Source organism: Morone saxatilis, unplaced genomic scaffold (assembly GCF_004916995.1).
Source record: "Morone saxatilis isolate NCDOM2014 unplaced genomic scaffold, NCSU_SB_2.0 Contig15, whole genome shotgun sequence".
In the NCBI taxonomy this organism is placed as follows: Eukaryota; Metazoa; Chordata; class Actinopteri; family Moronidae; genus Morone; species Morone saxatilis.
Genome location: NW_023339707.1, coordinates 19,467,798 through 19,482,089, shown reverse-complemented (window position 1 = coordinate 19,482,089; position 14,292 = coordinate 19,467,798). Strand labels below are relative to the sequence as shown.

Here is a 14,292-nt window from a genome sequence, read left to right as displayed (position 1 = left end):
GTGAATGTTCCCACAGTCCATAAACATTGAGTCAGTGAATCTCCGAGATCATGCGGTCAGCAAAAGTACGACCTCCCTTCTCACCCTCTCAGTTCATTCATTCATCAGGTGAACAGCTGATTTTACTACCTGGCTGATGCACCACCACGTGACCCACATCCCTGTATGTGACCATGGCAACAAACCCTGAAACAATACTAGCTGGCGCCTACACTATATACCTGTCACATTTCCTTTCCAAAAAGAGCAGTACAGTATGTTCTTAAGAGGTTGTATTGGCTTGAATTTGAACATGCACAAATTAAATATTCCTCCAGACTCACTGAATGAAACTGCATAAAGGTTCCACTGCTAGACATTACATCTATCATCGCCTTTAATGAAAAACATAGCCTCATCTTTCAGTTCAACAAAGCATCCATTAAGTTACTGTAAAAATATTTTCTGACTATATTAATATATAAACACATTCCCTTTGTAATCTATTACACACTGCAGAGATTTGTGAAAACTGTAGCAACATAGACCATAATATCCTCATTATGGATTATTGGGATTATTCAGGTCAAACACTTCAGCTGTTGAGGGCTTCAGCTTTAGCAAAAGTGAGGGAGACACTCGAGTTTTGTCATGACCCAGTGTTGGATCTCTCTCAACCCAGATTTTGAACTACATTGTCTGTTGGGTTCTGTTGCCAAATTGGCAGCAACCCCAGGTCTCTTCTGGCACTTTCATTGTCGCTATTTGTTCCATTTTCCTCTCCTCAGCTATGGCGCAATATACAGAGAGCTGGAGCGCACAATCTTGGCTGCAAACACACAAGAGGACCTGAAGTGGTTCAGTAACAACCACGGCCCTGGGATGCATATGAACTGGCCTGCATTTGAGGTACAACATTAAACTTTCAAAGAAACATAAGGAACCTCTTCTTTTCGTTTACTACATTTCTTTATTCTGCTTTGATGTGTTTCTTTTCACTCTCATCTCCAGGAATACAACCCAGACCAGGCCAGTGCTCCCCCAAAGAAGAAGAAACCAGACGGCGCCCCACCCACTCCGAGCACTGACCATGTGGCTCCACCTGGTGATCGTAGCAGGTTAGTTCAAGGAATCTACTGTTTACAATCAAATGAATCACATCAAAGCACAATCTATTTAATCAGGACATTATATTTTGTGACAAATATAATTTTCTAAAATAGTAGGGCACTGTAGTCTTATACATGTTACTTATACAGGAATAAAAAGTGCATTTGTGGGGGCAATTTTCAGCTGCAGATGCTAGGGAGTATTTAAAGCAGCAGGATGGTGTATGTGGGATCAATTCAAAATAAACTACAGTGCCCATGTTCATCATAATGAAGGAAGATGTCTCCCAGTGCAACAGTGAGGCTTAATGGTGTGTTTTTAATCATTTTAGCTCAATAGCATTGTTAGTAGGATCCATTCATTGTTGGTTATAACCTTTTCATGGGATTTGCTGACAATAAGAGAGACTTTTTCTTTAAAAATTTGTTTAATATTTTGTTTTGGGGGTCATCAAATTTCACCCTGCATTTTCTCTATCCTCCAGTGTGAGCAGCTATGATAAAAACCAAGCTTACTCAACTGAGTGGTCCGATGACGAGCAACCCGCTACGTACTCCGGCAATGAAAACGGTGGAAATGGGAATTCATTCGAAGATGATTCCAGCACTGGGAAAGGGGCCGGGGCAGGGGCCGGGGTCCGTGTCCGTGCTCTCTATGATTATGATGGCCAGGAACAGGATGAACTCTCCTTCAAAGCAGGTAATTATCAGTGACCAGATTACACAAGCTATACGATTTTGTCTACCGTCATATAATGTACATAAAGGGCCTGGGACAAGATGACCAGCTGACGCATCACACAGGTGGTCAAAAATCACTCACGTGATTTCTATTCTAAAGTGCCCTTCCTCTATGCAAGATAGCAGTGATTAGTCAATAATAGCCACATGGAAAACAAATTACAGGCACTTGCCACCAATTAACACAAGCTCTTTGGGAAATGGTGTGAAAAAGTGCTTTAGAGCACCACACGGTGACATGACTAACAATTCAAAGACGAGCTTTACACAAAAAAATAACAATTGAATAAGCCACAGCTGTGCATCTTACTGCATATCCAGATTGATTTCTTTAGTGCTTTGCCGCCACCTGTAGATCAGTGGAATAGTGTGAAACTGGAATTATATTCTGGCAGTTATTGTGTATGCATTGATGTGAATGAACAAAACAGGGATTCACTCATAAAATATTGTTCCATAGCGCTACTAGTGGTCAAAAACACCACAGGGAACCTTTAATTTATTTGGTCTTTATTGTGTGATGAAACTGGGTTCACACAGCCTTATCAAATTTAATTAATTGAAATTTCTCCACAAAAGCCATATCTATCTTTTCACCTATCCCCCCCTAAAATATCGAGAATTTCTTTAACTGGGTAGATAAAATATCAAAAGTTGAAATAATTAAAAAGTATATTATTGTTGTCCGGTCAAATTTTACTAGGAGCATGGTAGACTAATGAACCTCAGTATTTCTAAAATACTGGCTACTATACAGTGCAAAAAATCTAGAGAGCTTTAATAAACAAAAATATGGAGTGGAGTGGTATTTACAGATATCTTTATTTCAGATTTAGACTTACACTCACTATTTGGCACAGGACTGCATGTTGATTAAGGAGTGGTGTCTCCTTCACAGGTGATGAACTGATCAAGACTGAGGATGAAGATGAGCAAGGCTGGTGTAGAGGTCGTATGGACAACGGCCGAGAGGGACTGTACCCGGCCAACTATGTCGAGCCAATTTAGTCACGTTACTGGACAAGGACACGCCATTGGAGGCAGCTTGAACTGTCCCGTCCAATTGCACCGCACATAGCCAGAGACTTAAGAGCAACACATCCCTTGCCCAACAGATGCGCCAAGCAGTCTTGCCTAAATAAAAACTTAGTAACCTAAAAGACAATATATCAGTATAATATATTTTATCCAGCATTTGGGGTGGGTGGACTTACACATTTAAAAACAGGAGCAGCAGTTATTCCAGTATATACACACTCAACTATAACATCAAAACAGTGCAGGAACACATTGCTTCTCTGTGTAGCTGTATTTAACGTATAATGCAGCTTATTTAAACTTGCAGTATACTGCAGTCTGTTCTCTTGTGAAAATGGGAAGATAATATAATCAGTTATACCCATTCGACAAAGACGAGCTTCTTTAACCTGCATTGTGTATATACAGTGTAATGCCATTTTTGTGTAGCATTTCTAATGCTGTGTGTGGTCAGTTGTCATTCTTACATCAGGAATGCTGTGTAGTGTTTAAAGTACCACAGACAGTATCCTCTTTTTTTTTCTGTCCTCTTTTTTTTTCTTTGTGATTTGGTCCAACCGCTTTCCAGTGTGTGCAGTGCTATGTGTTTTAACTGTTTCTGATCTTGCATAGCAGCATGTGCTATGCAACAACTTGCATTCCCTGAATCCTGCAGCCTTATTTAGGCTGCAACTTGATGCAACACTTCAACTACAAATGCAGAGTTCACTTTCTAGCATCACATGCTTCTGTTTTCATGAAAAGAAGCTTGTTCATGAACTGATTTTATGTTTGTTTGTTATTAACATTTTTTGTTCTTAGCATCACAAGTCCTTTGACAATATCATCTCCATGCAATCCATGGAAAGGATATACAGTTTTTGCGGAAGCTTTCATTCTTGGTTCAGTAATTCAGGTCTCATTTTAATCCACTACTGCTAACGAGAAACACGAGCGATACATTCCCTCAGAGCGAAGTCGGATCAAGTCATCTTCTTGAGGTTGCCACTGCAGTATAAGAGGTGGGTTTTGAACAATGCCTGTGTCGGCACTTTTCTTCCAGAGCGAGGGGCAAAAGGAGGCATGTCAATGCATTACTGTGCTACAGACAGTTGTCTGAAGATCGAAGCTTCTCCAACAGGACATGAATGTACTAGTGTTTGGGCTAGAAAGAGGGCATGTTGTCTAAACATGGTTCTCCACTGTCATTTAAAGCCCTACCTAGCAAAAAGCACTAGTTATGTGGCCCGTTTTCCTGCTGAGCCAAAGAATGACCCAATACCATCAACTATATGTTTTCTCTCCATGCAATAACTTCACATATCACATGTGAAACAGCTTCAGTGAAGATCAGCTTGTAGCTGCCTCCCAGTCCACCCAAACCTCATTTGTCTGCAAAACACTCACAATGACACAGGGAATACATTTGTCACCAGTACTGCACTGCATGTAAGATGGCTCTTACACCGTGCATTACATGGTTATTTTTAAATCTTTAACTTGCTCCATAGAAAATTAAATTTATAGCAGGAATTATCAGATGCTGATTAGTGAGTTATATTGCTACGAGTTGCACCTAAATCTCTGATTAGATGGGAGAGATACTTTTTATAACTTAGTTGTCCTGAAGTTTTTAAATTTCACTGGATCAACAGCAGTCAGATGTGTTTAGCTCTGTGTCTGGAACAGGATTTGACAGGTTTGGGTCTCACACATGAGGAGAAACACATCACCAGCTCACAAGTTGTGTCTTAGAGTAAGCTGTCCAGCATAGCAAAAAGGACTCCTATCATCAAACTGTCCCACATTCTTGATGAGCGTATGCACACACAACCTCACACATACAAAAACACATGCATTTAACACACTATATACACGATACACGCAAGTTCAAACACATAATCCACTTTACCAGGTTAATATTTTGGGGGAAAACATCTTCTTCATCCAGTGTGTATGAGTTGTGTAAATGTAACAGAAAAAAATGTTTAAAAAAAATGCAAGTGATTGACTATTAAGACAAAATGTAGTGTTATACATGTAAATGTGTTTCATTAAAATAACAGCAATGGAAAACATATTAAGTAATAGGTACCATATCGTATGAATTTCATTGCAATGGAAATGTCAGTGTATCATAAAAGCGTGATGTTATCCCACGCTGTCAGATTTGTATATGATGATGTAATTTAAAGATTATATTCTATTGTAACTGTACAACTGTGTTGAGTTGAAAATGAGACCTAACCACGTTGAGGCAGTAAAAAGGTGTACATGTAAATGCTTTTTTATGTTGATGATCTCTTCCTTATGCACACAGGGGACAGCAGCTCACGTTGTGGAAACCCTATATTAGCGGTCTAGAAGATGTATGTTCATAGTTAGTGATGTACTTTTATCTCCTAACTGGTGTAGTGCCTGTTCATCTTGATGTAACAAGAAGTTCATTTAAATATGCATAAAGATGATTATGATCACAGATAATAATGACGATAGTGATGAAAAACCCGACTCAAATTTGTTGTGATGGTGTCAATATTGCGATATTGGTTTGAAAGGGAAACAAGTTTGTTGAAAAAAGAAAAGTTAGTGTCCGTGTGTTTTTTGTATGGACTGCACGAGTGATTTGGAATGATTTATTATAATCAATATTTGGTAATTTATTGCTTTATTATAGATCCTGAACATAAACCCAAAATACAGAAATGTAAAAAGGACTATCCATCAAGGAAGGTTTAATAAAATATTCGCTTTCTTTGGCATTGCTCTGCAACTTCTAAATATTCTGGACACTTGACTGGGACAAGTATCATAATTAGAAAAAGAAAATTTAATGGACTAGTTAAACAGTTTGGGAAATAGTGCTTATTTGGTTTCTTGCCAAGAGTTAGATACACATGTCTCTACACTAAATGTGTAGCTGGAGCTGGTTAGTATAGCTTAGCACAATGACAGGAAAAAGCTTGCCTGGCTCTGTCCAAAGATATCTAAACTCACCAATCAGCACCCTTAAAGTTCAATAATTTTTGTATTGATTAAACAAGAAAGATGCAGTATAAGGTGTTAAATGGTGTTCTTTAAAGGAATTGATTGGCAGTTTTTGGATAAAACTTTAGACAGAGCCAGGCTAGCTGTTTCCAATCTTTATGCTAAGCTCCAGCTACATACCGTACAGGTAGAGAGTGGTATCAATCTTCTCGTCTAACTCTTGGCAAGAATGCAAGTAAGCGTATTTTCTATTTCTCTTAAATGTTTCCACAGTTGGAAAAACGTTTCCACAGTTGGAAAAACGTTTCCACAGTTGGAAAAACTGACAACAAAGAGACATATAAATTAAAATACAGTATTAAGAATAATTAAGTAAAGAGATAGTATGATAGGCAGGAGTGCATATTTCAGTAGGCAGTCTATACAATTGAAATGAAAATTTAAATACAATGAACGAACGAGCTTCAGAGTTCATGTTACTTGTACTGTATGTCCAGCATATCTTTGTTTCCTCCTCAGCTCATTCTCTTCTGATCAGCCCAGCCTCTTCATCATACGGGGTTGACGAACTGGTAGACCAGTCTGCGTGATACATCAGGCTTTCGAATGATGCCTTTTTTGTAGTACTGGCGTATGGAGCGACTCAGTTTGTCATAGTTCATAGCCGGGCGGTTCTTCCTGATGCCCCATAGCCTGGCCACGTGAGCCGAGTCTTCTATTTTGAAAATGCCTTTGGACAGGAGAAAGAAAATGTACTCAATTTGGATTCCGAGGTGAAGTTTTGATTAGTGAAGCAAGCATGGCTAAAAATTCAGTGATGGACTGTTCTGTACTATTTGTTTTAGGACATGCCAGGAGATGGTTAGCTTAGCTTAGCATGAAGATTGGAAGTATGGGTGAAGGTATATCAGCAGGCCTGATTCTCTCCAAAGGTTAAAAAATCTGCCTACCTGCACCTCTAAAGCTCACTAATGAACACATTTTATTTCGTTTGTTTAACCTGTTCAAAAACCCGAGGTGTAAAAACAATATTTTGAGGTTTTACAAAGGGTTATGTGCTGAACTTTTTCTTGGCCGGGTGCAGTGATTTGCATGGAGGAGGAAAATACAGTAAATAAGCGCCAGTGTAATCAGTCACATGTACCCATACATCTGTTTTGCCAAATTATCATTCAGTTTCTCTGCTCACAGATTTACAATTCTCTGTCTCCTCACCTTTCTCTTTGTTAAGCCAGCGGATGCAGCGACTGTAGTCATGAGGCTTGAGGAGCAGCTCTCGGAGGAACTGCCAAAGGTGGATGGGCTGGTTGGGGTAGTTACACATCACATCTGACCAGGAATCATCATCAGCTGCTGACATAGGAAAATAGAAATCACACGTTCCTTAGCATTTTAATCAGTGAAACATTTGGAACTATAATAATGTTTTCAATTATATTGAAATATAGCTACAACCAAGAACTTACCAGATTTGCTGTCTTCTGGTGGGCAGCGCTCTTTCATTGCTGCAGCTAAAGAATCAGAGAAAAAAATAAATAAATCATGTAGCAGTTTACACAACACAGACTATTTAAAGCCAAGTCTTAAATTTGCTCTTAGTCACACTACATTTGGTCCACAATTAGCCTTTCCTAATTTGCTAACAACAAAGTTGATGTAGGTTCATTTCCCAGCGTTCCTGTTCTTACCAGATCTCCAGATGTCCAGATGAGCATACAGCATGTCTCCAAACTGCGAGGAGCGTTGTCTGAAGTCTGCTTCTGTCATGGAGCACAGATCTCTGCCAGTCAGTTCCTGAAACATTGTGCTGACCTGTGGCAGCCTGTACAGGTGCTCGGTCCAGAGTAGCCACTTCTGTACATGCACACAGCTCCAGTCCAAGGGGTCTAAAAAGGAAAACATAGAGAGATAAGTCCGTTTCCTTTAAACAAACCCACAAGTTGATTTTCTGATGCTAAAAACATGCCGACAGACCTTAAATGATGACATGATTTTTTAATTTCACCAATAAAAACACTTCAATAGGTTGCTGACAGACATCTTATAATGGAGTTGTTATTTTACACTGAATTACCTGGTGGGGGGGGGGTCAAACTATTGGTTGCTTTTGGTTTTTATTACGGGATCCAGTGTTTGACCCATACAAGGGATTAAAAATCTTAATATCTCCGCCTCTGTTGACCCTTCTTTTTTCAATTTGTCACATGTGAATTGCCCAATATTAAGAAAGTGCAATGCAAAATTCTATGACTGCTGCAGTAAAGATGATACAAGAAAGAGAAGAAAGTTTCACGGAAATTCATTTTGACTACTTGAGTAAACTGTTATTTAACCAGCTTAAACTTTATGTGATTAAAGAAATGTGACTCTGTGACCTGTGAAGATCTATTAACCAAAATAGGATATAAAAACAAAACCTCTGCATTTTATTTAAGTTACTATTATGTTAATGGCGCACATGACTGATTTTACTTGTCAAAGTCAATTTGCCCTCGCATTATAGTACTACTCAGCCTGTGAAAACAGTTTATTCAATTCTTCTTGTGTAAATATAGTGACTTTACGATCGGAAACTACACATTTTTAACATAAAGCCTCTATTACAAGCTGAGGAAAGGAACAAAGGACAGCTCGGAGGGGCTGTTTCTGTGATAACTTAAGATTCAGACACACAATGACTAAATTCCTCCATCTGGTTAAAAGATAGAGTTAAAAAAAAGAAGTGTATTGTAAAAATGTGGATTAAAAGTGGATTAAAATTTTTAAAAAAAAGGTTGATTGATGAAACGCACCGTTACCTGAATAAAAATTACAAATTTCTCTGATGTTCTGTTTCATCATTTTTAATATTTGGGAAAATATAAGTACACAACTCAACAAAATATATAACCTAGCTCTAGTGTTTTTAGACATTTGAATGCAGAAATGTTGCATGTTATATCTTTAAATTATGACTATGATGCAACATGTATGATAAATGTTGCATCAGCTACTTTCTAAGTAATGTAGAAAACTGACTGTAACAAAAGCAAATAATCACACACACAGTGTATGATTTTAAGGCCCTAGATAAAGACTCAGTTAATAAGAAGTGAAGATGAACCTATGTCAACAGAAACGTTTGCACAAGGTAGGCAGGGCGTCAGACACCAGGTATCAGGTAGAGCTAACATGCAAATTATGGCTTTTTGAAGGTTTATTTTATTAGACTACAACTTCTGCCAACACTTTCTTCAGCACTGTGATAATAACCTGATATTAACCAGTTGTATTATGTCCTACCTGATGCAATGTTGAGCAGTTTGCAAGCCGTGTCGACATCTTTCAGCACTTCTCCCACCACCATGGTCTGGACCTGCTCCAGACAGCGCTCCTCCACCTGACCCTCCATCCCAGAAGGGGGATTGTGGACTTGGCTGGGTTTGGCTGGGTTCAGCTCTGGAATCCTGGAGGGAGGAGCAACAGGAGCTGGGGCCTCTGTCATCCTCAGCACCCAGGGGTTCTCCTCTATGGCTAATCTGTTGTAGCTGGGGACGTAGACCCCTGGCCAGCTGAGCTCAGGCAGCCCCAACAAGCTGCGGGGCGGTTTGATGTCCTCCACCTCATCCAGCTGGGCTATCCTAATGTCAGTGTGGTGAGGGTGACTGATGTAGAGAGGCGAGTGTGCAGTGCAGTCTGGACTCCCCATTCTCAGGCTTGTTTAAAGCTGAAAGAAGAAAGCATTGTTTTCATAAAATGTTGTCATCGGTATGTCATTACACCCTGCGTGACATTTTCAACAGCAACACTGACTTGTGGGACAGAGTTACATTGATGCTTCGCTGAAACCATACCCAAATGCCCAATATTTAAACAGTAGCAATCCTAAAGTAAACTTGACATTTGTTCCACGTATTTACTTTGCTGGGACTTACAGTTAGAAATAAGGAATCTGTCATTCCACCTTTGCCAACTGGAGCCTTTGTGACAGTTCAATTCAATGAAATCCATTGTTTGCCTTTCATTGTGTTTTAATGTAACTGGAAATTAAATTTTTGATCCAGATTCTGTAAGAATTCATTTTCATTCATTAATATTTCATATTTCCTTGTATTTGGAAATATTCAGGTCAAACAGGTTTATCCTGTGTGGAATTCTGACATTATCTTTCACTATTTTCAACATCATTCAACAATATCAGAAAGCAATCTACTCCACCTTTTAGATAGTAAATACAAATAAAGAAAGGAAGAACAAAGTCTTGTTTGAAACTCCAACTGTAAGTACTTTTTCACATTTTTCATTCTATTATGCATATGATTGATACATTTAAATCATTTGATAAAGTAAATTAGGTGTTTGGTTATTATCACAGTGTGAAACCCAGTGCTTTTTAAAAATGTCAACTTCATCACTTCATCGAGATGGATCACAAGTTAATTGCAAAAGAAAGATTGATAGAATACAGCATAAAGGGTGGGACACATATAATATGTGGATAAAGGATAAGTAGCTGGAGCGTATTCATCATGGTATGAGTAAGAGAACAGCTCACCAGGCTGGGAGTGGTGCTTTATGTCAGTATTTCATTCGACAAAATTATACACCTGTTTAAATCGAAAGTCCTAAAAGTAAAAATACGTCTGCATCTTTTTGTATGTGTGTAGTTTCAGATGTGATAAACAGTGTCTGCAGTCTTTACTAAAACAGATATAATGAGTAGAAAGTTCTGTTCTGTCAGACTCAGAATACATTATACTGAATATTATTCAATGGCTACCTTTTTGGTAAACATTAAGTATACAAGAGTATTGAACAACTGGCAAAGACAAATAGATTGATCATCTGACCTCAGTTCAAAACATTTCCAAAACAATGGCACATGATGTGAGATGGTGTGATAAGAGCAAGGCAATTCTCAAAAGCTGGACTGCTGTAAAAAAACAGAGCTATAAATAACTGATACAGTTTTTTAGATTTGTTTGCAGGAGAAAAAAAGGAGGTAAAGCTCACATCAATAGCTGTTATGTACTACTTATTGCTATACCAGTACAGGCTCACCACCAATATAACAAAGGTCAAAATAGATGAACAGTTCTAAAAGAAACCAAATGTATAGTACATAGCCTAGATCTGGGGTTCCCAAGCTATTTGATGTCATGGACCCCCGCAATAGATCAGACAGAACATAATAAAGTCATCAATCAATGATCAAACAATGATTGCTTATCAGTAAAAATGGCCAACCCCATTCCTTCCATTGTTGTTCCAATTCTGATTAAATGTTAAAATTAGTCTTGTGCTGGGGACCCTGTACACCCCATCCAAGGATCCCTGTTGGTCCCCGGACCCCAGTTTGACAACCACTGGCTTAGATGTCTCAACACATGGTCCATATCTCTACTATTATTTCCTCGCCTCCAGGCGTTTGTCGTTGTGTTAAGTTAAATGTTTAGAGGCAGTAAAAACTTGCTCTTCTGGATTATCCTTTCTCTCTTGAACAAATGTATTTTCAGTGGGTGCTGTCCAAATGAAAGCAGCACGTTCATGAAAGCAAGTCTTTTATTTGCAGAGTCACATTCGCTGCTGTGTTTTACACCTCGTTAGATAGCAGCCAAACTGATATGAGAGTCAATTTGAAAAGCTGTGGTCATTCATTGCTGCCTGCATTCCAGTGTTCGTTGGAACTGTTCTTTTCCATAACACACCTTTATGAGCTGTTCTGTGTCTGTTTATCAAAATGGCTTAAGTCTGTTTTTTACAGGTTGCAGGGAGGCTGTTAAAAAGACAGTGAAAGAGAATGCAATGTCACTACATTTTCTTGTATCTATACACACAATTTAGCTTTTATCTTTATGCAAAACGTGGATTTATTAAATCCGCTCAACCAATACTATTTTTACTAGGCTCTTACAATATGTGGTTAGTGCCATTAATCCAATTATAAACAAAGACAAATAATTATAGAATAAAAGTCTATTTTATGGTCAATAATCACAGGTGGTTATTGTCTGCATCCCAATTTGAAATGTACAAGGTAAGATAATACATAATGCTTTCAGTGGTCTAGACATTGGAACAACTGGTATTGGAGGTAATAGGAGAAACATTGTTGGTAGTATAGTCAGTTTGTATAGTCATAATAACTGTAGGGGAAATATTGGGAGCTTAAATATGTTAATACATTACAATCATAACAGTAGTAGCCCTAACAGCACTGTACATAATAGTGGGATAGTAATAGTATTAGTAAGAATAATGGATAATGTTGGAAAGTGACTAAAAAATTTAAACAGTTCACAGTCACATAAATTACTAGTTGTTTAGTAATTGTTTAGTGAGTTGTAGTTACTGCTGACTTTGTTGTAAGATTTTTACAAAATGATGAAATAATAAACATGCAGCAAACATGATCTCATCAAAAAATGAGACAATATAATGTGATATAATGTAATGGGACCCTGAAAGCAGCTAAATTGATTTCAGCCATCGTTATTTTTATTACACATCTGTGTTTATTTGTATTTAGGGAGTAGTATACAGTAGCATGAACCAATGCCTCACACAACAACATTTATAGCTTAAGTTTAAATTTCAATGCTAGCCAGATGGACTTTTAAAATGCATAACAAATACATACAAAACAGAACAAGACAAAACTATTTACACACAGTGATACAATACAATTACTGTAAACCTTGAAAAACTAACAGAAACCATTTGTTTCCACTTTAAAAACTGTCTCAACTTCAGTTTATGTCAAACCTTACTGTTCCACAAAGTATTACTACTTTACTCTGGTACCTGAATACTTTTCCCACTACTGGTAACAGTGGCAGCAGTGTAAGTAGCAGGTACAATCATGTGTGAGTAATAATAGTAGCAGTAATAGCCTAGTAGTAGAATTGTTAGCCATATTCTGAGCAGCAGTCTTACCTTGTCAGTGTTTGACAAAAGTAGATTCAGAAAAGTTTCCAATATGGAGGCGTCTTCTCAGCTCTGCCTGGCTCTTCTTCTGTCTTAATGTGGACTAACGTCAAGGTCCTGTGGAGACTTTGCCCTCAGGTGAGGATGTATGTAGTTTTTGTCACCTGCCAGCTGTCAGAGCTGGATCACATCTGCCCACTCCAACCACTGACTTCTGGTCTCAGCAGCAAGAGTTTGACTTATTTGGGACACAGTGCCTTCGTGACATATCAATTCTGAAAGCAAGGGTGTGTCCCAATGAGGGAGGTTGCTCTAAGTGCATACTTAATAATGACTTGAGGCAGTATTTAGATGGAGAGTTCCTTAAGTAAACAAACCCGGTGAGTCTTAACAGCCTGGGTCAAAGCTGTGAGGGTATCTGTTGAGTTTTTACGATCATTTCAAGAAGTTTTTAAGACGATATTAAAACTTTGTGAGCAAAAACCACAAAAGTACTGAAGCCAGAGCATTAATGGAGTCTATTTTTATCTAATCTAATCTGATTTGCCAAGGAAATCGTGTCAAAGTTCACTATTCTGTGTGAGGGGTGAGGAAAAATATATGCTTATTTTGAAGAAAATCTACAGCTCAGGCTCAGTAGCAGGGAAGATGAATCACACTTTATTAAGGTGTTACATTTGACAGACACTCTATCAAGTTGTTCCACTGTTAGAGGATTAGCACATTGTTTGCATACAGTAGCTCACCACTGCATTGAAACTGGAGGAAGATGAAAGTAAATTTCCATAAAGGAATGGTCCCAAACATACTGATCAGTCACCACTGGGCCTTTTGGTGACTGTGTCTACAGCACAGAGATGATTAGATGGAAGGTGACATACAGAGGCTAACTTCCGTCATAATGTGTCAGGATTAACTGAAAGACAGATGGATATCCTGCTTAAGGAGAGAGGATCATGTGTATTGATAAATAATATCTCACTGTGTGTATTGTAGGCTTGATTTCAGCTTACCCTCATATGAGAGCTGAAATGCTGGCTATGTAAGGATACATGGGATCTAGAGGGTGGGCGATGGCATCCATGACGTATTAGAAAAAAGTCATCTGCAGGAAAATAATGGTTAGAATTGTTTTGGAAGGTTGAAAACTATTCTTGGGAAAGTTGACTAACTGGTACATGGAGCGAGTCTGAGTAAGAGAAAGAGAAAGCACAAGTGTGCAAATGTTTGCTTAAACTAAACAGTAATGTTTGTGCGGTAGTGTTGAAATATTCCAAAGATCTGCTGCCTGTGTATCCACCCACATAAATCATCTTTAAAAAGCCTTCTTAAAAATTGTAGAATTACAGCTTACTGAAGTCAGCTGGACCTTTACAGAGTCAGTAAGCAGCTAATCTTCTGTTTACTGTGCTTCTACCCTTAATATTTCTCTTGTGCCTCGCTGTGAAACATTGAACATTTGGCCTAAGCAAATGTCAAGTGAGTGTTGCTCTGGGCGCCCGGTTAGCTCAGTGGGTGGAGCTGGCGACCCATGTGCCGAGGCTGAGTCCTT

At 38.5% G+C, this 14,292-nt stretch overlaps 2 protein-coding genes across 3 annotated transcripts in view; one reads left to right on the top strand and one right to left on the bottom strand.

The window, feature by feature from the left end:
- The window catches only part of LOC118324932 (protein kinase C and casein kinase substrate in neurons protein 1-like), a 33,355-nt gene extending 27,924 nt beyond the window's left edge, over positions 1-5,431 (top strand). For both annotated transcript variants that reach the window (XM_035657441.1, XM_035657442.1), the window contains 4 exons: positions 768-888; positions 991-1,097; positions 1,574-1,788; positions 2,728-5,431. In XM_035657441.1, the coding sequence (XP_035513334.1) occupies positions 768-888; positions 991-1,097; positions 1,574-1,788; positions 2,728-2,837 (553 nt within the window). In that variant the 3' untranslated portion in view covers positions 2,838-5,431. The remainder of the gene's footprint in view (positions 1-767; positions 889-990; positions 1,098-1,573; positions 1,789-2,727) is intronic.
- A 14-nt stretch (positions 5,432-5,445) lies between these two features.
- LOC118324933 (SAM pointed domain-containing Ets transcription factor-like) lies at positions 5,446-9,530 on the bottom strand. The gene is made up of 5 exons (XM_035657443.1): positions 9,117-9,530; positions 7,523-7,720; positions 7,301-7,345; positions 7,050-7,187; positions 5,446-6,564 (listed from the first exon to the last, which is right to left on the bottom strand). The coding sequence occupies exons 1-5, from the start codon at positions 9,520-9,522 to the stop codon at positions 6,386-6,388; spliced, it is 966 nt and encodes a 321-aa protein (XP_035513336.1). The 5' UTR covers positions 9,523-9,530; the 3' UTR covers positions 5,446-6,385.
- Between the last annotated feature and the right edge of the window lie 4,762 nt (positions 9,531-14,292).